The sequence below is a fragment of the Nuphar pumila genome, chromosome 4 (genome assembly GCF_984573655.1).
Source record: "Nuphar pumila chromosome 4, dmNupPumi1.hap1.1, whole genome shotgun sequence".
In the NCBI taxonomy this organism is placed as follows: Eukaryota; Viridiplantae; Streptophyta; class Magnoliopsida; order Nymphaeales; family Nymphaeaceae; genus Nuphar; species Nuphar pumila.
Genome location: NC_143252.1, coordinates 102,365,076 through 102,388,962, shown reverse-complemented (window position 1 = coordinate 102,388,962; position 23,887 = coordinate 102,365,076). Strand labels below are relative to the sequence as shown.

Below are 23,887 nucleotides of genomic sequence, written 5' to 3'. Positions count from 1 at the left end.
AGCAGGGGAAAAAGAGCAGAGGGAAGGGGGGGGGGGGGGGGGGGCTCGACACCCTCCCTCCTTGCAAATTCAAGTCGGTGGCCCCCTGCCTCCTCTATCTTTGTGGTTGTCGGAAGGTCGACAGTAGAATGGTGGACAAGGATCGTACCAGTGTCACTTTCTGTTCTTTAGTATGGCTATAACCTTCTAAGTCTTCACACTTTTACAGTTTTACGTAGCATTCGCCTTTTGACTCTGTGGCCTGAGCCTCGTATCATTTACACTCATAGACAATCGAGTGCGTCGCAACCTCATAAGGTAGAAAAAAACTGCACAAGGACTTTGAAAACTGCAAATCAGGTAAATAGCTGTGGTAAGTAAGTGATGCAAGCACACCACATGTTATTTAATTTATTAGATGCAATACTTTTAAATTCACACACTCACTTAGTTGTCGATATCTAGGGCTGTTTTGATGGAGCTCAGAGATCATGTTGAGCATGATTTTAATGTATGAGAATAGAAGTGTTCTTATTTTTAGAGTTCGGATTCCATGTTAGTCGTGGTAGTAGTTAGCGAGATATTAGAGTGTGTTTGCTGCAGGTAAATGTTTTATATTGTTTTGATATAAATGATTTGAATGTATTGCAATGTTTAAAGTGATTGTATCCATGCTTGCATGAAGTTACTTTCAATTTGTTTATGACTTCCATGTGAAATTGTATCATGAAAATATGCTTCAAATGAATGTATCGTGTTATGAATAGTTTACACATAAAAATATTAAGTTATCAATGCATGCATCATAGTTCTTGTGATTGTATGACATTATATATACATATATATATATATATATATATATATATATATATATATATATATATATATATATATATATATATATATGTGTGTGTGTGTGTGTGTGTGTATCAAATCATTACGTCTACCACGAATGCATGATAAATTTGATATTTTCTTCACCATAGCATTCTGATGATTCTCTTTTAACTGGTTAGGATAATATTCGTAACATCATACGACAAAATGACTGCAAATCGTGAATGAATATACCGTAAGATAGTTGACAATGAGGTATCGCTTGAATATATGGATGGTGTTGAAAGTTTTATTGAATTTGCAATGACAAGTGTCAGTACAGTGGATCCCACAGGGCAGATTAGGTGTCTCTGCAAGATTTGTAAGAATAATCGATTTGTAGAACTTCATGACGTTAGACATCACCTATACAGGAAAGGTTTTGTGAGTGATTATCAGAATTAGACGTTTCATGGTGAAGAATTTATGAACAATTTTGACGCACGGGTGGATGTGGTGCACAATAATCCTTATATGAATTTGATATTTGATGTCATAGGACCAAAACTGAGTTCTGCTATGGGTCCTAGTGATGTAACAATTGGGGTAGAGGAAGAAGCATCAAACGATGCAACTAGCAGATTTTATGATTTACTTAGAGATGTTGACATGCCACTTTGGAATGGTTGTGAGAGTCACACTATCTTGTCTGTTGTTCTTCAACTACTGAATTTGAAGTTTGAGTTTAATTTGTGTCAATCATGTTTTGACCATTTGTACTGTATTGTGAAGAGTATGTTGCCCAAAGATGAGAATTTGCCATAAAATTTCTATCGTGCGAAGGTTATGGTCAACACTCTAGGTATGAGGTATCAAAAGATTGATGCTTGTCCAAATCACTACATGTTGTATTTCAAAGATCAGAAAAATATCAGATCATGCCCGTTATGTGGGCATCCTCAGTTCAAGCCAAATACAAGAGGTAATGGTAGCACAAGGTCAAAAGAAGTGTCATACAAGTCACTCCACTACTTCACTCTCACCCCTAGATTGTAACAATTGTATATGTCTTTGAGGACAGTTAAAGACATGAGATGATATACAAATAAAGTTTGACATGATGAAGACAAGATCACACATCCTGATGACGCGGAAGCTTGAAAGCACTTTGATCGTATTCATTAGAACTTCATAATGAAAGTGAGAAATATTAGGCTCAGTTTATATACAGATGAATTTAATCCATTTGGGGGTAGATCAACTCCATACTTGTTTTGGCTAGTATTTGTAACTCCATACAACCTTCCTCTAAGCTTGTGTATGAAGCATCAAAATCTTTTCTTGTCTCTATTGAGCCCTGGTCTGACCTCTCCGGGGCAAAATCTTGGTGTATATTTAAGGCCATTGATTGATGAACTAAAAATATTGTGGGATGACAGTGTTCTCACGTACGATGCCCAAAAAAATAAAATTTCAATATGATATATTATCTGGTTGGAGCACACATGGGAGGTTGGCATGTTCGTACTGCATAGAGGATACAAAACAATTTCGATTGACGCATGGAAGGAAGCTGTGCTGGTTTTAGTGTCACCGTCGATTTCTACCCAGTGACTATCCGTTCCGACAACAAAGGAATGTGTTTTGAGCAGACACAACTGAAATGGAAGGTTCACCCATAAGATTGTCTGGCATAGAGATTTTAAGAAGATTGAGATACTTTCTATATGGACTGACAGATGCCCGTAGCCTAATGCCCTTCCTTGGATTTGGGAATGATTATAATTGGACAAAGAAATATATATTTTGGGAACTATCATATTGGCCGACTTTATTGATACGACATAATTTGGATGTGATGCATGTGGAAAAAAATGTGTTTAATAATGTGTTCAATACAGTAATGAATGTTAAAAGAAAAACGAAGGATAATTTGAAGGCCCGTATGGATTTAAAAGTAATATGTAAAAGATCAGAATTGGGACTCAAAGAGTACAATAGAAAAGTACTGAAACCAAAGGCAATGTACATGCTTGGACCAGATCAAATAAAGAAGGTATGTCAATGATTGAGACAATTAAGATTTTCAGATGGATATGTCTCTAACATTGCTCGGGCTGTGAAGATAGATGTGGGACAATTATATGGGTTGAAGAATCATGATTGTCATGTATTTATGCAACGATTGATACCCCTAGCATTCCATGATATGCTAGACAAACCTATATGAGATGTCGCTAATCTAACGTAAGTATTTTATTTTCACTTATCCTATATTAATCTTATAAATATTGTATATTGATAGTTAATGTGTACCAATTCATGTGCAGCGCGAGGTTTGAGCTACAACAAGTAATATGAGAGTTTATGAATTCACTAGTTCAACATCTATCAAGACCGATCGCTCAATGGAAAGAGTACCCGAAGGAGGTATTGGACAGATTGTGGTGCTCATTCATGGTATATAATCGCTTCTCATAGTTATTGTGTTTCATATTTAATATTTTCTTATAGTCATGTCTACTAATTTTTTGAAAATATTTGTAGGCTTCGAATCCCTTTGCGACTACGATGAAGGGGCAGGATACGAGAAAGGTGTAGCAGAAGGTGACTGCAAATCGATTTGCAGACATGTTGCACAATATGAAGACTGCAGCAAGAAAACATCTGGCGGGATAGATGATCCACTGCAGTGGAAGGGCGATGAACCTCCTACTATCAGGTCAGATGTTTGGGATGCAATGTGCGACAAGTGGGCAATGAATGAATTTTGAAATCGCGCAACGAAGGCTGCACAAAATCGAGCAAAAATGCCTGATGCCCATCTACACACAGGTGGATCTAGGACTTTTGGGAGCCACCTAAAGAAAATTGTAACTCATCAATCTATACATTATCAATTTTATAAGTATTGTTGCAAACATGTTAAATAATTCTTTTATCATTTAACTTCGCATGAAGCAGAAAAAAAGACATTGTGCCATACAAGGATGTGTTTATTGAAACATATAAACGTAAGACCACAGAAGAGTTCATATCAAAGAAGGTGAGAACGACAATGGTATGTATTTATTGTATTAATAAAAATTATAAAATACAAGTTATTATAAACATTGTAATTCTTAATTATTAATTCATATTGTAATCATTACTTTGTAGGAGTCATATGAATAACAAATGGTAGAGCGATATGGCGATGACTCCACTCAACATCCACCTTTGAATCATGCAGCATGGGTGACTGAAACAGGTGAACACAAAAATGGTCGTGTGTTCAGGTTTGAGAGTAATATGAATACTTCACCAGTCGTTGCTTCCTCCAGTCACTGCTCACAGAGTTCTCCCGTCAGCATCAGCTCCAAGCATCCGACTGACCTACCTAATTCTTGAGATGTTGTACGCCGTCTCCTTAAGGATACAATGCGTAACTATTTACATGAAGCAATTTCTGACGTTGTCTGTAATGAGTTGTGCAGTTTTTTTCAAGACAGAAGAACTTCATCTGCAGGTGCCTCTCAGGTACGAAAGTTTCATGTGATGTATTACATGTCGTTAGATTTTATGTTGCTTTGATTGCCTTAACTTAGGTGCATTACATATAATTTATTTCATTATATTTTGTTTATCAATACTAACCTCACTTTTCTTTTGTAGGTTGCTGGAGATAATCAGCGTAGAGGAGCTGAAGGGGTAGATCGAGACAATGAAGAAGATGTCACACAGAATCTTGTCGATAATTAGATTCATGTATTCAATTTGTTGTACCTTCTTGTTGTTTCAAAAATATAAATGTTCACTTACAAATAATTAGAACTTGGCGAAAATTATACTGGATCGATAAATTATTTTAGTTACTTTATATATATATATATATTTTATTGTACTTTGTTTTTTATACACAGAAAATATAAATTGTATCACGAGATTTTTTTCTCGATATTTATGTTTTAAATAAATTTTTTTCTTGTTTGCAATAGATTAGCGACAAATATTTTCCGTCGCTATTTACTACCGGCATCCAATTTAGCGATGGATTAGGGACGAATATTAATCCGTCATAAATGTGAATTGGCCAATGTTTTTGCGAAGAATTTTAATTCATCGCTAAGTTCGTCGCTACAATAACGACGGAATTAACGACAAATTTTAATCCATCGCAAAACCAAAATCTTTGTATATTAACGACGAGCTTGCGAGGAATCATGGCAGTCGCTAATTCATCACAAATTGGTGATAAAATTTGTGACAGATAGTTTTCGTCGCTAATTCGCGACTATAATTTTGCGATGAAAGCTATCCGTCGCTAAGCCGACGCTAATCCATCGCTAAACCCATCAAACACATATCCCAAGCATCTAATGTTGAAGCACTTATGCTCTCTCTCTCTCTCTCTCTCTATATATATATATATATATATATATATATATATATATAGAGAGAGAGAGAGAGAGAGAGAGAGAGATGATTAGCTCCTAAAAAGTTTATTTTAAACTATCTAAACACTTCTGAAAATATAGTTGCAATGTATTTTTTGCTTAATTCTAACTTATAGACGTGTTCACCATTATTTTTTTTATATTTACTTAGAGAAACTACTCCCAAGATCGGAGACCTAGCCACACTAGCTTTGCCTGTCGTACATACAATCATTGTCCTCACAACGTAAAACACCGTGAGCTCAACACTTGTACTTAAGAAGTCACCATGCTTTGACTTGTATAAGGGGTGGCGCCCATGAGATTTGAACCTAGACCACCTGCTTAGTACCCTAGGTCCCATCTTATTGGGCTGAACCCATTCGGGGTGCATTCATCATTGCTTATTCACTAAAATTCATGCATTGGATCAAATTGATTTGATGAGAAAGCCTTAATTTATATTTCACCCTTTTCATGTTTAGATTCTTAATCTAATACATGTTTTCTGCTAAGTCGTGCCAATGAGTTTGAATTAAGAAACTACTCAAAACTGTCCCTTTGAAGCCGTTTAAGATGATTTGGGAAATAAAACTTTAGAGAAGCTACTTATCTCTTATATATATATATATATATATATATATATATATATATATATATATATATATATATATATATATATATATATATATATATATATTGCCTGCAGAAAAGTGTAAATTAGTAAGGAACAAGGATTTAATTGCCAAGTGTGTATACAAATTTGGGGCCAATAATTCTCTTTCAAAACCATGTAGGCAGAAAGTAAACCCTAATGTAAAAAAACAAAACAGATACCGGTAGCTTCATGGATGAAGGGAGCATTGATGCAGGCGCTCAATGTTCCCCTTAACCTATAACCTATCGATGCCCACGATGAGCATAGGCTGTCAAGTCGATGATGAGCAAGACCCTAAACCCAAACGAGAAAAAGAGAGTACTTTGATTGCACTCATATCTCAATTTATAGTGAGAAGAGAGTGAGGGGTTACATGCATGGCATTCGCGTATGTAAACCCTTCACATTCACGTAACCCCTTCTTCACTAATGCCTTAATGAATGTCATGTCAAATCGTGTCACACACAAAGATGGACACGATCTGAAATGTCCAAGGAACCATTCTTCCCATGAAAACTCTTGCATTTGGACATGTCCTGATATTCCAACTTTATCACGGTATTCTCAACTATGCACTCAAGAAGGAGAGTAGCATGTTTGCAAGTGGGGAAAGTAAAACGCTGCTCCTGAGAGAGTGAGTGAGATTAATTTTTCTTGGTCATTTTTCTCATGCGTGACGATCGTTTTTACCCTTTCCCGGGCTCATTTGTTTTGAAAAAGCAATTCACATGTTTGTAAAGCTCTGAAGGACTTTCTCGGCTGAGAAAGCGTTTCATAGTCTTGCAAACGTGCAGTTTGTAACGTTCTTTCAGAGCGCATACATCTAAACCCAAGTGTCTTTTTCTTTGGAACCAATAGCAAGGCTCTGCTGGACCCAGTGAGTCTTTCAGATCATACTAATCAAAATGATCCATGCCCAAGTTGGTTAGACCATTGGGCTTGGTGCTCTCATTGCCCAGTCGCTTTCTTACTCAAAATGATTAGACATGAGACTGTCACTGTGCCACACTGTTTGACTCAAACACCAACTTGGTCAGATTTTCATTAATTGCCGTGACATTTACAATAATAACAAAATGGATTGCTGTTGTATCCTGCCCGGTACGGAAGAATCCGGTAGGATCCGGGTTTGGTAATCAGGAAAGAGGTCCAACTATCTATTTGGTAAAGATTCGTAGGGTCTCATTAGCAAATGAGAGCAGACATGATTTATGAAATTTCATAGCAGACCTGCGTCTAGGGCCAGGTCTAGGGCTGGTAAACGATCCGAACCAACTGAACAGAGGGTGTTCTAGCTTGGCTCATTTTTTTTGAGCCAAGGAGAGCTTGGGCTCATGAATTGCCCAAGCTAAACGAGCCAAGCATGAGCCTCTGTAACCAATATCGTGAGATTTGCGAAAAATCTCGCAATAATATCGCGAGAAATTGCCTGAAAGTTTAGAATAGCAATTTCTCATAAGATTTTCAAAATATCGCAAGCTTTATGAAAAAACATAAATATTGAGATTTAAATGCGATATATATTTTACGTTTTAAATGGCTATTTATCGTGAAAAACAACGTGTTTTTAAAATTAATTTTTATTAATATTTTCTTATAAAAATTAATTTTTTTTTATATTTTTAATTTATTTTTTATTGACAAGATTTTGCCAAAAAAATGCATGATTTATTAAAAAAATTCAATTTCTTGCGAGTTTTTGACAAACGAGATTTTGCCAAAAAAAACATTTGTCACTGTGGCATGTGAGCAAGCTCATTTGCAAAAACATATATCTTGAAAAGTTGAAAACAATAGAATTTGTACCATAAACTTAATAAGTGAAGCTCAAACTAGTTCATATACAAAATAAATAATTGTTTCAAACTTGTAAGCAATAGGATTTGGACTCTAAACGTATTGCTTGCACGCCAAACACATCAATCATCTTCATTTTACAATATAAAATATTATTTCTTATTACTAAACAATCCTATACTAGCTGAGCTGGTTGTTCATTCTCAAGCTTGTCGGGTTTATTTCACGAGTACGAAACGAGCTCTTTATGAGCCGAATATGATGCGGGGCATGGATGACTGATCTTGTTTCCAAGCCCTATCTGGGTCTCATCAAAGAATAAGGGTGTTAGGAGATTGGATGAGACGGTCAAGCATAACCCAAGAATGATAGCGAATCGGATCGTTTATTTCCCATAAGGAAAATTCAAGTAACGAATCGGATCGTTTATTTCCCATAAGGAAAATTCAAGTAACGAATCGGATCGTTTATTTCCCATAAGGAAAATTCAAGTAACGAATCGGATCGTTGAAAATCCCGACTTTCTTTCCAAGTACTCCTCCATTGTTACTGCATATAACCGGTTTTTTGTGTTTCTTTTTTTTCTTCTAAATTTCTCTTAACATTTCGATGGATGATGGAAAGTCGTCCATGTGTTACACGTGTGATGCGAATCACGATGAACGCAGAGGGGAGTTCACACGCGCGAAGATCGAGGGATACGGCCTTCTTGGGCATGTGAACCAATTACTTTTTAGCTAATTTGTTTTATTTTGTAAAAAAAAAAGGGCAAAAAAATGGCGAAAAGGACGTTGCTTCGCAGAGTCACGGTTAACTGTCACCAAGCTGATCAATGCCTGACACGCGTCAGTCAGGTGAGATCCCAAAGTTGCTCCTCTTGGGACCAGAACCGGATCTAAGTCAACCCACCGATCCGATTCGGGATTCCGTATCGAGACACCGTTGTACCTCTAAGTAAATCGGTTACAGATCCCGAGTTTTTCCTGGCTGGACTTCTGACCCGACCCAACATATCAGATTGGTGAGCAAAGTGGGATCCAAAGTTAACCCAACCAGCAATTTTTGGGAAGGGATCTGCATGGCAGCCTAACCGGCCAATGGTGCTGGACATGTAAACGGGCCGGATTGGAGCAGTACAATTGTCTGAACTAAGTTTAGGTCTCTGATCTTGGGGATGGTTTCTCTGTATATATATATATATATATGTATATATATATATATATATATATAAGAGTTCATCTCTAAAGAATCTATAAATCAGATTGGATCTCTCTGCTCTTGTCCTAAACTGAACATACCCCATCCGGGTCGACCATCCAGGGAAAAATGTCTAGTTTACTAAAGTTTGTTCACGTAAAACTCGGGTCCCTTCTTGCCCACAAGGGAGTACACCCAACTTCAGCCTCGGTTCCGAATTTGTGAAGTACAATCATGTTAACTAATGACAATAAAGAATATATATTTTCAAAGAGGTAAAATAATGCAGGGAAACTTGATTAGTTCTTTCCTCCTCAAAAACAAGCTAAAACATAACTGCTCAAATTGTTGATCAACAGCAGTGTGTGACACTAATTGCAATTAACCAAACTGATTGCTGAATACAAGAAGCAAGCTTGTTCCTAAATAAACCACATACGATATATATATATATATATATATATATATAGAGAGAGAGAGAGAGAGAGAGAGAGAGAGAGAGAGAGAGAGAGAGAGAGCTGATTAGTTTGGGTCCATATATAAGGGCGTGAGTGGCAGTTTGCCTCCATATACATCAGGGAGTTGATGCTCATCGATGTCATCCAACAAGGTTTCTTTTAAGTGCTTGTTTTCAACAAAAACTATCTGTACATGAGAAAGTAGTATCAGAATCCAAAGAAAGAAAGCTCTAGCTATGAGAGTGGATCGGGTGCACTAACATTGCACACTTTGAGCATGCCACTGCACCTGACTGCATGCCCTTTACCTTACGGCCTGTCGGTTGTGGGTCCAACAGAAGATGAAGAGCAAGAATCCAGAGAGTGGCTATAAGTGCCATGACTAGTCAAACACAGGCAATCACATGACAGCATCTCATGTGAGGCCTGACGCTTTGGCACTTAAAGGCTCCTTTGATCTCAACTCTAAGATGAATGGCAGATCAGGTGCAGCAGCGGCACACAAAAGTGTGCAATGTGATTGCACTTGATCTGCGGTCTTCTATATTAAAAAAAGTCTATTTAAACCATTAAAAAAAGAGGGAAAAAATAATTGCCTACTTATTGCTCTCGCAATTAATTGAAGGGTCACCTTCTTCTTGGTGTTGTTGTCAATGAAGGGATAGACAATCTTCCATGCCGTCCAAAAGATGTAGGGGACGTGGATCAAGAACACTTTTCCTAGCCTTTCAGGGTAGCAATCCTGCAATTTTTATCTCATCAAGTTAGCCTCTTATCTTTTTTTTGTTTTTTTGAGAGAAAGAGAGGATGTCACAATGACACGCCATTTCGGTTCGTGTCAAGAGATACGAGTCGCTTGGGCACACGGGCAACACAGTAAGTTTTAATAATACTTTAATACCTTAATATAAAAAAATTGCTTTTATTGATTAAAATTTTAAAAAAATCTGTGTCCTAGTATCTTACTCAGAAAAATCACGAATTTGCATCACCACCATTTCATGCAATGTATCGGAATCAGACCTGTATGATCGTTTGGCCAACTATTCAGGTGAATTGGCCGATATCGATTCTCAAGTGAATCTTTCTGAATCAAAATGTTACAGAGAGAGAGAGAGAGAGAGAGAGAGAGAGAGAGAGAGAGAGAGAGAGAGAGAGAGAGACCTGCAATAATTCTAAAAGAGCAAGATATGCCTTTATGTCACAGCTTGCATAGCCCCAGCCCTGTAGATCGCCAATCAGCACAAATTTTTCTTGTCCACTTGGTATCCTGCAAAAATCCCAGAAAAACAATACTAAATATGTCATCATTCATAGAAAATATCAACCCCACTAGACAACCCCCGTGAGGACCAGGTGCAATGTGATTGCACACTTTTTGTATGCTGCTGCACTTCATCACCCTCCATCCTTGAGATACTACTTGTCAACTGTAGGGTAGGGCTCACAAAAGTTTTTATAGGCAAAATCTTATCTTTCAAAAGCTCACAAGAAATTGAAATTTTTTCATAAATCTCGCATTTTTTTTCGCAAAATCATGGCAATAAAAAATATTTATTATAAGAAAATATTAATAAAAAATATTAAAAAATAAAAATACATGGGTTTTTTCACGATAAATAACCGTTTAAAACATAAATATCACGTTTAAATCACGATATTTATGCTTTTTTCATAAATCTGTGATATTTTGAAAATCTTGCAAGAAATTTTAGTTTTAAACTTTCAGGCAATTTCTCGTGATATTAACCCCAGATTTTCATAAATCTCCCTATATTTGTTACTATGGGCTCAAGCAATGATGAAGGGTGAAAGGGGTAGCAGCACACTAAAAGTATGAAATGGCGTAATACCTGACCCTCCCACACCCCAAACAATGGTGAAAGACAACTTTGCAACTTTTGTTGAACCTAAAAGTCAATCTATCATTCTCTCTCTGCCACATGTACACATGTGTCGAAAAAACGGTTCTTCGGAATATAGTGACAAAAGTAAAAAAAAAAAATGGCAAAATCTCTGCAGCCAAAAATGCACATTTTTTTTGTAAATCTAGCAATTTTGGCAAAATCTTGACAATAAAAATATAAAAAATATATTTTTATAAATAAAAAATATCTAGAAATAAAAGGCACAATTTTCTATGATAAATAGCTGATAAAAACATAAATATCGTGTTTAAAACATGATATTTATATTTTTGATGAAAAATAATGAGAAATTTAAAATATAGCAAGAAATTATTGTTTTTTAACTTTCAAGTAATTTCTCACGATATTGTCATAAATCTCACGAGATTTATCACTATGCTTAAGAATCACACATGCGGTAGCAAGTTTCCAGGATGGGATTTAAAATGCAAAGCGTGAGAAAAAGAGTTCCAAATTAAGAGAATAAACTTTGGCTGCATTTGAAAGCAAGGATCTCATATATGAAGATCTAAGGTGGCATGAAGCACACGGGCCCCATGCCAAGACCCGAGGCAATTCAAAGAGTTGGGATCAGGTGCTATATGATGGCACAAAAAATTATGCCTTACGCACCTTATCACTCTCCATTAGAGATGGCAGTGAATCAGGCCGTCTTAATGTTTTGCCCTCCATCCCAACCTACATCCCCACACGGGTTTTGATTTTAACCTTCATTCCCGAACCATTCTTCGTTTAATGTCCTCCATCCCCGGTCCAAACTTGGCAAGGCAGGGCGGAGTATCGTTTCCCTAGTCCTTTTGGCGTGGTCGCCTTTCATCGTTAAAGAAAGGAAATGAAGGAGAAGAGAGAAATGAGAGCTCTCGCGGCTTGTTAGAGGAAGGAGAGAAGATAAATTCAAGAAAGGGTTTTACTCTAGGGTTAAGATATATATATATATATATATATATATATATATATATATATATATATATATATATATATATATATATATAGGGGTATAATAATAATTTTCTTAACGGGATCGGGACCGGCGTGATGGTAAAGAGGAAAGAGTAAGTCCATCTCCGCACGGGTTTTGATTTTAACCTCCATCCCTGGGCCATTCCCCATTTTATGTCCCTGGTCTAAATGGGGCGGAACTCTGTTTTGCCTCGGTCCATTGCCATCCCTACCCTCCTCCATCAGTTAGGATAGGGCCTGTCAGTTGCAGGGCTCAAGACCTGACGGAGGGTGGTCAGGTGTATAGGGCACAATTTTTTATGCCATCATATGGCACCTGATTTGGACTCCCATTCAAAGGGGCATTGGGGTTTCAATATTATTATATCTTCAGGATCTTAAATCCCACGAGATCCCTCATATTTGAGATCTGGGCTTTTCAAACACAGCCTTAAGATATGGTGCACCCGCATCATCAAGCGACCAATAGATCTGACCTGAACCAGCCCAGATCACGTTCATATAGCCAAGTATAGGCCAAACCTTAGTTGTCAAAGAGGTGAATATGAGAGCCAGAATCTCGGGCATGGGTCTGACCCGACCTAACCCAAACCAGGCCTGTCCTTACCGAATTTTGCTTGATCTTGTTCTGCTGACCTAAGGCTACCGAACCCAGACCCACATATGGTCGGATCCACAAACAGACCAATTCAAGATCTGGATATTCCTGGATCCGAAAGAAGATTTATTTCGTAGAGTATCTTACCTAGCGCACAACTTGTCCATCCCATAAACGGCAAGACCTGCACAGTGAGAAAACAAATCTAACTTAAAATTTTACAAAACATGCTGCATATTGTGAAGATCATGTGCAATATGATTGCACAAATATTTGTGCATTAAGCACCTGATCACCCACCATCTTGGGGACATGGCCTGTCAGTTGTGGGGCCCAAGGCCTGATGGAGGGCAATCAAGTGCTTAATGCACAAATTTTGTGCCATGTGATTGCACCCAATCCGGACTCGTACATACCCGTTCCACACTCACTTTTAAGTAGGGCCATAAATGGGTTGGGTGTTCGACGGATCAGGGTGCGAACCATGTTGGATCAAAATACAACCACATTGCACATTTTTGAGGCACTGTTGCAACTGAGAACCCGTTAGTTTCTCAGTACAACTTGTCAGCTGTAGGGCCCAACAGAAGATGGTTGGTGATTAAGTACAGCAATTCATTTGAAATGTGCAATGTGCTTGATCTTTTTCTTGGTGCACCCAAACCCACCCAAATAACAAGCACTTGAGTTTGGGTTAGGTAGAGTCAAGAAAATGGAACCCCAATCTCGACCCACATAATTTAGAGAGCATTTAGGATATTATTTTACAAAAATATAAAAAAATATACTTGAGTGAGCTGGGTCAGGATTAGGGGTGTCAACGGGTCGGGTTTGGTTCGAACACAGGTGGAACCAGACCTTGGCCCGACTTGCAGGTATAGTATCGGGTCCAGACCCAGATCTAATTGGATCCACCATAAGAGAAACCATGCCCAGACCCGATAAGAACTACATGAACCAGACCTGGGTGATATATAACCGATAAAATACTATTTTTTTATCATTTTTACATTGAAAATTTGTGGGTCTTATTCATAACTTGGGTCTGGTATAAAATTTCAGAAACTATACCCGGCTCCATGTATTAATCGGACCTTCAGGTCCGGACGCAGGTCTTAATCGGATCCTCTTATTTATCACCATACCTGGAATCTCTAGGGTTTGGTACGGTTCGGGTCTGGGTAAACCCGACAATCCCTAGTGAAGAGAAATATTCATCCGAGTCATAGAACAAACCTGACCCATGTTACTCCGTTCAGGCTTGATCCTGAATAACATTCAGGTCAGCACTTTTAAGTCCATCGCCAGATATCTGGTTATGGGTCAGGTCGGGTATCCGAAACAAACCCGGCCCATTGACAGCCCTAATTGTAGGGCTGCAATCATAAGTAAGAGGCATACGTTTCACTTCATCAAGGTCTCTGTTAGTGTAGGTGTGCCTTCCAACCATGACTACTGCAAGAGGTCTCCCCAGCTTGTCAAAGCCTTGCACAAACAACTTATCCTTTCTGATCTCGTTTGGAATATCTGACTCAGAAATGAAGCCTCTTGGTACAAAGGCCGTTCTCCATTTTAGGAATTTCAGGAACATTGAGGCAGCCTTCTCAATATTCAGATCTCGAGCTCGCAGAAATCTTCTAAGCATAAGGTCATCGTATTCCTGATCAATAATCCATTAGTCAATATGGTTATCTTTAAAGAGGTTGATTTATAGGGGAATGAAAACCTATAAAATACAAAACCTACTAAATGAAACATGATAGTGGATTTTAGTTGTTTCTTTCAAAATTCCGACCCCATAGATGCGTCGGCAAGATTGATTTACTAGAAATCGATACTTGAATCATGCATTTTGAATGAAAAACATGATATTTGGAGCCTTAAAAAAATTATGAAAATTATAGGTTGTTGATTTTTGAAACCTTTTAAAAATTTATCAATGCTTCCAAGAAGTGATTTCTATAAAAAAAAAAACAAGCACATAGATCACACATGAATGGTAAAATTTCAAAAAAACAAAAATCCAATAGCATGTTTCATTTAGTAGTTTTGTAAGTTTTAAGGAAAATGAAAACCTACAAAGTACAAAACCTACTAAATGAAACATGCTATTGGATTTTTGTTACTTTTTTTTTGAAACTTTGAACCCATAGATGTGTTCAGTACAATTGATTTACTAGAAATCGGCACTTGGATCATGTATTTTGGATGAAAAAATGATATTTAGAGCTTAAAAAATGTATGAATATTATAGGCTGTTGATTTTTGAAACCTTATAGAAACCTGTCCATGCATCACAATCAAATGTTCCAAGAAGTGATTCCTATAAAAACAAGCTTATAGACCACATCCTTATGATAAGAATTTCGAAAAAAACATCAAAAATTCATGAAAATCCAATAACATTATATATATATATATATATATATCCCAATCACAAATAACACATCCACAATCTTCGCGCCGACTAGTAAATATAGCTAGCTTCAACCTTACGACAAGGGATGCTTTCCTTAGTTTTGAACTGTGATCATCTCATGTTAGTTGACAAACCAAGGTCGACCCTAACCAGGAAGGCAGAGCCCATACAGGCATTTAACAAGACTTTACTAAAGACAAACATCGATTAAACTAATAGCCAATTAATGCAAACAACTGCCGCTTGGAATAAAAATAAGGAATGTGCTACACCTTAAAGGAAGTAGAGGGATGTCCATAAACAATCGTTTTTATGGGGCTCCTAAAGCCCACCTCATGTAGTTGGGGTAAGGCTTGAAGCTACAGAAAAGTTTCTACAAGAAGATAATGAAACTATTGCTTCTACTACTGTAAAGTTTTTTGATGGACAAGCTGAGCAAAAACATTATAGCACTCACAACTCATCTAAAATCAGTAATATATATTAAAGGGTGTTTAACATTTTGATAGTCAAGCGTAGCCACTTGCTTTCAAGTCTTGTATTTGTCTATCGTGTCTCACATGAACTCAAAGGATCAACGTTGGAGATTTGTGCGGCGAGTTTGGATTCTCTCGGCTTGAAGGTTGATGCAGCAAGAGAGAAATCAACGCATATTCAAGGGTAAGGACAATGATTTGGAGGAGATTTTCAACCAGCGGCGATGGAAAATCAAGGAGAGAGTGCACTGTAAATTAATGGCCCGTTCATCTCACAGACTGGATAGGAAAAACAGGGCAGCGCTTTAACTTGACTGATCTGCTGCAATGCTGGGGGAGTCTTTCTAATGTTCTGTTTCTGCCCTGTTTCAGTTTTTCTCTTTTCTGGTGTATGGAAGATGGTGTGATACAGGAATCTAAACTAGATAGGGTGGGCACAAATTAATAAACCTATCTTCAGGGTGTGCCCACCCAGATCCGATCATACACAGGTTAGGGTACTGGGCACTGCCCATACTGTTGAGCGGGTCAGGGTGGGCACTGCCCCAAAGTCTAGGTGCACCCACCCTGGCTCCAACGAGGCTCCGCCCCGGTTGTGATATCTCATCACCTAATCTTGGAGTTCATTTCTGTGGTTCTTTTACTATTACTATTAATACCATTATTTTTCTCTCAAAAAAAGAACTTGTTTATTCGAAAATAGCAACTAAAATGCCATAAGAAGGCACAAAATAAGTTGTTCTTAGAACAGGACAAAAATGTCATTTAATATCTCAAGTGGGTATTGGAAAGTTGAAATGCTTTCACATAAAGCAGGTGGTTTGAACGTTCTGTGCATACGGTTTATATGTACCTATGGGTGACCAAACCATAAATCCCAACATGGTTAGGTAGAGGTTGGTGGGCTGCCCAAAGATTCCTTTGTTCTTTTACAGTGGAAACCTAAAGTTTAGGTGGAAAATTAAACAGCTTTTTCAATGAACTCACGTGCATGGTTTAAAAACTTTCATTTCAAATGGTCCAAATGAAATGGGAACGAACAAGGTGTCATTACCATCCTGAGATGCAAAGGTGTTAGAATACCATACCCAGATCCAATAACCGGGTCTCAATCTGACACCAAGAAGGGTTTAAGAAAACTCAAGAAGCCTACACTAATCAAGAAGTCTAAGAAAGAAAAACTAACTCAAAATTGTATTGTTGTTCTCACATAAGAAAGCTGTCCAAGTGTTCAGGTTTCTATGAGACTCCTCCAAACCGTGAACTCTTGTAGGCCATGTATCCTGACCATCACCTTGCTCTTATACTGTATTGAGCTTAACCCTGATCAAGAGACAAAAGAACGTTGAGGTGAAGGGTCGTCGTGGACGTAGGATCATTCCGATCCAAACAACTTTAAATCGTGTGCAGTGTGCTTCGTTTATTTTTTCTGTGCTCATTTAAAAGGGTTGCGCCTCCGGATTAAGACAAGAAAATATCAAGGCATCTTTTGAGAAATCAAATAGGAATTCAAGAGAGAACGGAAAAGTTTATTATCATCCCATTGTTGAGAAACTATTACTCAGGAGTGCAGAAAGTATTAGACTTCAAAAGAAAAAAAATTGCAGAAGATTTGACACTGGAATTTTCCATCTCATTGGTGGTAAGCTTTCGAAATGATCTGGTTCAATCACAGTTCTCAACGAATCATTCAAAACCAAAAGTTTTTGACACTATTTGAATCTAATTTTTCTGAAAATCTTCTCGGAAAAGGCACCCCTTTTCGAGAGAGGTCCTAACTTGAAACAGTGAATGAAAATTCATGAAATCTTCCAAAGAGAAAAGGTTGATTGCCTGCAGAGGAAAAGAATCATAAATTTTGATCACAGAAACTCATCTTCCACATGTACCCACTATCAAATACATAAAGCAAAGCCCCCTCCCCTTACAGTTTCCATTAAAACCCCGATAAATTCACGTCTCACCATATATAATAATAATAATAACAAGAAGAAGAAGAAGAAGAAGAAGAAGAAGAAGAAGAAGAAGAAGAAGAAGAAGAAGAAGATTACCTTAGCATCTGGATCCTCTTTGTTGACCATGGATCTGAACAACCCCAACTTGTATTGCTCCACATTCTGATCCGTGCGGATGTTCTCCCCAGCTTCTCCCATTTGCAATATGCTTCAGTATGCCTACCAAAAACTCATATGGAACAATGAAACAAACGGGGGCTATTTAAAGACTAAAAAAAAGGTGGGGGTGGGGGTGGGGGTGGGGGTGACCAGTGATCGTTAATGGTCAACTATCAATATTCAATGCCTACCGTCTAGCAGTAAATAGGTGGACAAGAAGGGGTTTGCTGCAGTAGGATGGGGGGGCCTACTCCGTTTGACGGGTAGCCTTGGTTCAAATCTCATGGGCATCACACTTCTTCATAACCCAAAGCTTGGCAACTCCTTAAGGTCAAGGGGTAAGCCTTCCAAGTTTTTATGCTGACAAGAGAGAGATCTTAAGTAGGCTGAGTCCGCGCCATTAATTAGGTCTCTGCGCCTGAGGTGATTTCTCCATACTAAAAAAAAAAAGGTGGACACAAATTGTACGAGTCTTCCCATCATATCATAGCCACAACCGCGTGTGATGTAGCAAGTCTTTAATGCAAGACCATCTACACGCGCAAATGTTAAATCAATCACTAGAAGGGGATATTATATATTATTAGATAAGTTTGAATGGTGCCATATTCAAAAAAAAAAAATTTATGACAAAGTAAAACCCTTGCCCCAAGAAATGGGTCACTTAATGGAGTCCGAATCGGGGAGAATATGATTGCACAAATGTTTGTGCATTAAACACCTGATTACCGTCCATCAGGCCATGGGCCCCACAATTGACAGGCCCTGCCCCCATGGAGGGTGATCAGGTGCTTAATGCACAAATATTTGTGCAATCATATTGCACCTGATCTTTTCGAGCCCATCTCTCTGCAAGGTAAAACTAGCTGTTGGCTACATTAAGAAGTGGCTAGCCTGTCCTGTTGGTTGAATGTGTAAACTTTTGGTACTAATGAAAGTACAGAACTACTGAGTTGGAAATCATAGGTGTAAATTATATCCGCTCAATCTGACCATACAGATGTGTTCAACAAGAACTGGACCATGAATCATGTTTTTCTTACGTAATAACATATAGTTTCTTGAGTTATGAAATTTTGGTACATTGTCCGAAGTCTTTCAAGAACTTGCTGACATGTCACAATTGCATGAATTTTTTTCCCCAGTAGAAATAATCACACACAATTCAAAACTCTTTTCTTCCTAAACAAAGTGTGTTTATCACATTTGTAAGGTTTGTTCTAAAAAAAGAAGAAGTGATTTTTGCTAAATATTTCTTCACCTTCATTAGTATTAAATATTTACCCTGATTACTTTATGAACCTCACTGCTGCTGGATAGATTTGAAGATGAGGATGGGAAAATCTATCTATGCAAGACAACCTAGAGCTAGGGCTGGTAAATGAGTCGATCAAATCGATCTTGATGCATTCAAGCTTGGCCCATCATTCTGGCGAGCCGAACTCAAGCTCATGACACACCGGAGCTCAGCAAGCTGGCTCATTAAAAGAAAGTTTTCATAGTTTCAAGGCTACAACTATTTGGATTTGAACTCTAGACCTTTTGAGCTGTTCTTAATTTAGCTTGTTGATTTTGAAGCTAAAAATAATAGAATTTTAACTCTAAACCTGTTGCTTACAAACTGAACACTTCAACTATTTGCTCTGCACTATAATTTTGTAATGTAAAACTGGCTAGGGATTAGCTTGTACTACTCAAGTTGAAGAGACGTCATAAGTTCGATACCGGAGGGTTGTGTCCGTTGCCCAACGGGATTCACTCAGTGGGCAGGGTGTCTATCAAAGTTTTCTGTTGAGGTTGTTGTTTGCGAGTAAAGGGCTCAGTCAACATGGTGCCTGATGATAACTAAAAAAATCGCTGATTTTCTCCTTGATTTTCCTAAAAAAAAAAAAATCCATAATTGATCCAGTGTCTTTATGTCAATGGATTCAGAACCACCCCGCTGGCCAAGTCAACCACCCGTGTGGTGGTCCAGCGATTTACTCTTTATGAAACCACCACTATGAAGCGTTTGGCCTTTGGGGAAAGACCAGCCAGGCCAGCTAACCAAGAGGGAATGGTAAGTGGTGAGAAACTTTCTATATAGGAAAATCCTGGAGATCTTTAACTGTCATCTCCTGTGAACTAGTCTTACATCAAAGAAAAATCTCATGTTTTTCCAAATGAGTAAAAATTTGGAATGGGAATTTTTCACAACTTTGTAGATTTTCCAGCCATGGAAAAAATTTCTCCTTGGTTGGAACTTCGTTTTTTGCACCTGTATGGCCTTTCCAGCCTTACATCACAAGCTTTTAAATGAAAGTTCTTAACTTTTTGTCAGATTTTTTATCACTTCCAAACATGGTTCATGAAGTATTTGATCTTTGGAGGAAACAGTAAAAGCGACTTTTGAGGGAAACCCTAAGGGCACGTTTGGAAGTGAGAAAATGAGAAGAAAATTGCAAGTAGGAAAGAAAACGAGAAAATTTTCCAACCATTTCAAAGTAGAAAAAAATTTGAAAGAAAAGTTTTTATAAAAAGTGTGATTTTTTATAAGAAAAATTCCTCCACATAAAGGGGAGGGGGTGGAGAAAAATTTCCTATCAAAATTTTCTTTTTATTAATCATCCACAACACATCTCATCCCATAGGTTGGGACAAGAAAAGCTTCCTTCATCTTCATCTACATCTACATCTACATCCACCCACAATCATTTATACGTCTCTATCTCTTGGGTGTAGTCGACCACCTCTCTCTCTTTGGGAGGGGCTGATCAACCCCCCTCTCTCTCATTTTTCTTATATTTTCTATTCTATTTTTTTTCATGCTACACAAACAAGCGAAAATATTCATTTATAAAAGCTATCACAAGTAAGACCTGACCATGACCCTTGTATATGTCCCACAAACTTAGGGATCAAATTTGTCAGGCACACGGAATTGAATCTGGTTATAGTGACTCTGGACTGCTTCCAGATCTTAGATTGGACCCAGACCCATTTGTACGTATTTCTATGAGTCAGGATTCTTGAACTAGCATTGTCCAGTCAGACTCAACTTAGACCTGGATCTGACATCATTGGGTCAGTTAAAATTAAACGATCCATTTGAGAATCACTGAACCAGGATCCACATCCACATTCTCTTGGGCCTGACCTGTTTGCATCCATCTATGTCATCATTAATTACATAACTGTGGCCGTTGGATGTCACTAGCTATAATCAAAGTAGAATACGATAAATGTTAATTAGAAAGATGAATGTTTGAAAAATGAACATATTTATTCCTTCAAAAGAAAATGAAGATATTTATTTCTGACTTTTTGCAGTTGATTTTAGAAGTGGACATCAGATTAAGCTACACGAGTTTGCCTTAAATTTTACTCATAAAAGAACTTGTTTGACCAAAACTTGTAAAGCTAACATAGTGCAAGCTCAAGTCTACCAGGGATTCGCCCATCTGGTAGGGGCGACTTGTGTATATCATCAAGTTACAGAACATCATGCAAGAGTTCAAAACCCGGGTTTTACACCAATGAACTTGATGAGCAAGATGTTTTTTTCTTTCTTTCTTAATTTCGAAATAAAAAGAAGAAAACAATGCAACCTCAAACACTAATGATACGATTGAAAAGATATTAGGCAAGCTCAAGGAACACCAATTATTGATTTGTTCTCTTACAGCATGTCTGCATGTGTGTGCCTGAGGATGTGTACCTTGGCTTTTACTTATAAAATAAACATAAAAGTTATAAATTTTCATTTTTTAGCATTTTTTTTCTTTACTCAATTATTACCCCTTATTGATTTTAGAAAACATGATAGGTTAGGATACTAAAAATAACCTATAAACTTTATCAATCGAGTCGAGTATAACATATATGCATATGATTGCAATTAAGCATACAATTTTATTACTTTGTTTTATAACAAGTAATTACATTTTTTTTATCTATTTAAAATAATCATACTTATAAGAAAAGTTATACACTTTTATACATGATGCATATGACATGCCAATTTAAATATTCATGATAAAAACACTTATTTTAAATTAATATGTGAAATTGTTTGTAATCAATTAAAATATACAAGCACATATAGATGGATGAAATTTCAAATAATCTATACTTGCAATTAAAAACAAACATTTATAATCAACAATCATTGACATAATTTTAACTAAGATAAATAATAAGATCAAGCTCATTTAAATAAGCAACCAAAACAGTCATAACAGAAATCATTTCATTTTTATGATTTTTTGGACATAAAAGAAGAGTTATTTGTTTCAGCTTAAAAAGACAAAATATAGTGAATTAAATAAATTTTTTAACGTATAAAAATTGTGGACTTTGACATACGGCCATGAAGTTATGACTTCTGCAAGGTGACTATATATAAGTAGCTATCAATATTGGGTTATGATTTGACCCAAATATAAGTATAGGATTTAAGAACAAATTTAAATAAATAATATACATAAATTTATAATTTATAACAACACGAAGAGAGAATACTTTCCATCAGTTAAAGTTTTTCAATTTATGATGATTGAAAAGAAAGAAAAATAAGGCATAAGACTAGATAAATTTAATCTAACTTGAACCACCATCAAAAGAGATTTGGACTCTAGCTTTTATTTTCAACCTAGATTTAGGAGCACACCAAATGAGTTAGACTTAGACTTGCCACTTACTGAGAAGGGCTTATCCATTACTCCTCCTTAGGGTGAATCTAATTTCTCATTAAAAAAATGAGTCTCAATTGATGTCAACTTTCAATTAAGTAATAGTTTTAATTAAAATAAAACTCTAAAAAACATTGTAATTTTTGAGGATACCAAAAACAAAATTTAATAAACACATCAATTATAGTTGTCTTAAAAACAAGATTTATAAAAAAATGTGTTTGAAAATTCATGACTTTGACTCAATATATACAAACTTAGATCACATTGAAAGATGAACCGGATGTCCGGCCTTAATATAATGCGATCACACTTGTCACCGTTACATGCATCAAACAATTTTTACTCACCCAACACATAGACATAGGTTACCAATATAGAAAATATGCATTATTTAAGACCAAAGTTCTTATAGCCAATCTTATCTCGAAGGCTACAAATGAATTCAGTTGTCAACTGTTACCTCTCAATAAGACTACCGTTGTCAACTGTTACCTCAAAATCAAACAATTTTTACTCACCCAACACATAGACATAGGTTACCAATATAGAAAATATGCATTATTTAAGACCAAAGTTCTTATAGCCAATCTTATCTCGTGCATATCAAATTACCTAACTAGCAAAAAAGCAATGTTGGGTCTACTATAAGCATGTGTGTCACATGCTCTATGGTCTTTGTTGGGTCTTTAGATGATTTCCTTATACTAGCTGTTTATCTTCGAGGCATCATCTTCAAGAGACTCTCCTGCATAAAAGAATAAGATACATTCCATGACCATAACTCATTCAAGTTTATACCCTAACTTGATTTGTGAGACATTAAAGATAATATATCCAAAGTTCTGAGGTTAGTTTTTTCTTTCCATGTCCATATGTTGTGTTATGTTTATGGTATTTTTTTGGTATATGTTTTTACCAATTTAAGCATACCTTAGGTCAGGGCTGCCAATGGGTCAGGTCTGTAAGAGGTACCTGACCTGACTTGAACCTGAATTTTTAGGTACGAGCATGGAAAGCACCCACCTGAATAATATTTGGCTCGACCCAAACCCCACTTGGGCTGTATGCAGTCGTGGTTTGGGTCATGGTTTTTGTTGGGTACCTGACCTGATTGACTTTTTGTCGGGTACTAAACCCAATCAGTTTTTTGCTGGGCACTCACCTAGTCGGGTTTTTGCCGGATACCGGAACAGACCTGAGTATTTTATTTATATTTTTAATAAAAATAAATTTCTAAAATTATGTGAATTTAGGTTTGGGATTCCATTTTCATGACCCGGTCAAACCCAAACCCGAATTGGGGGGGTTTCGGGTATACCCTGATTGGTCGGGACAGCCCTACGTACTTTTGCAATCTTCTATCTTAAATAAACGATATAAAAAAATTTATTTTATTAA

At 37.0% G+C, this 23,887-nt stretch overlaps 1 protein-coding gene across 1 annotated transcript; it reads right to left on the bottom strand.

The window, feature by feature from the left end:
- Positions 1-9,127: 9,127 nt before the first annotated feature.
- On the bottom strand, positions 9,128-17,892 carry LOC149840368 (uncharacterized). The gene is made up of 6 exons (XM_090003127.1): positions 17,754-17,892; positions 14,209-14,467; positions 12,955-12,991; positions 10,486-10,591; positions 9,953-10,063; positions 9,128-9,508 (listed from the first exon to the last, which is right to left on the bottom strand). Exons 1-6 carry the CDS (start codon positions 17,853-17,855, stop codon positions 9,386-9,388), a joined length of 738 nt encoding a protein of 245 aa, XP_089859253.1. The 5' UTR covers positions 17,856-17,892; the 3' UTR covers positions 9,128-9,385.
- Between the last annotated feature and the right edge of the window lie 5,995 nt (positions 17,893-23,887).

Coding starts and splice junctions, on each gene's coding strand:
- LOC149840368 (XM_090003127.1), bottom strand. CDS start 17,855: ATGGGAGAAGCTGGGGAGAACATCCGCACGGATCAGAATGTGGAGCAA. Junction 14,468..17,753: donor AAGAGGATCCAGATGCTAAG/GTAATCTTCTTC, acceptor ATTATTGATCAG/GAATACGATGACCTTATGCT. Junction 10,592..12,954: donor ATGGACAAGTTGTGCGCTAG/GTAAGATACTCT, acceptor GGATTTTTGCAG/GATACCAAGTGGACAAGAAA.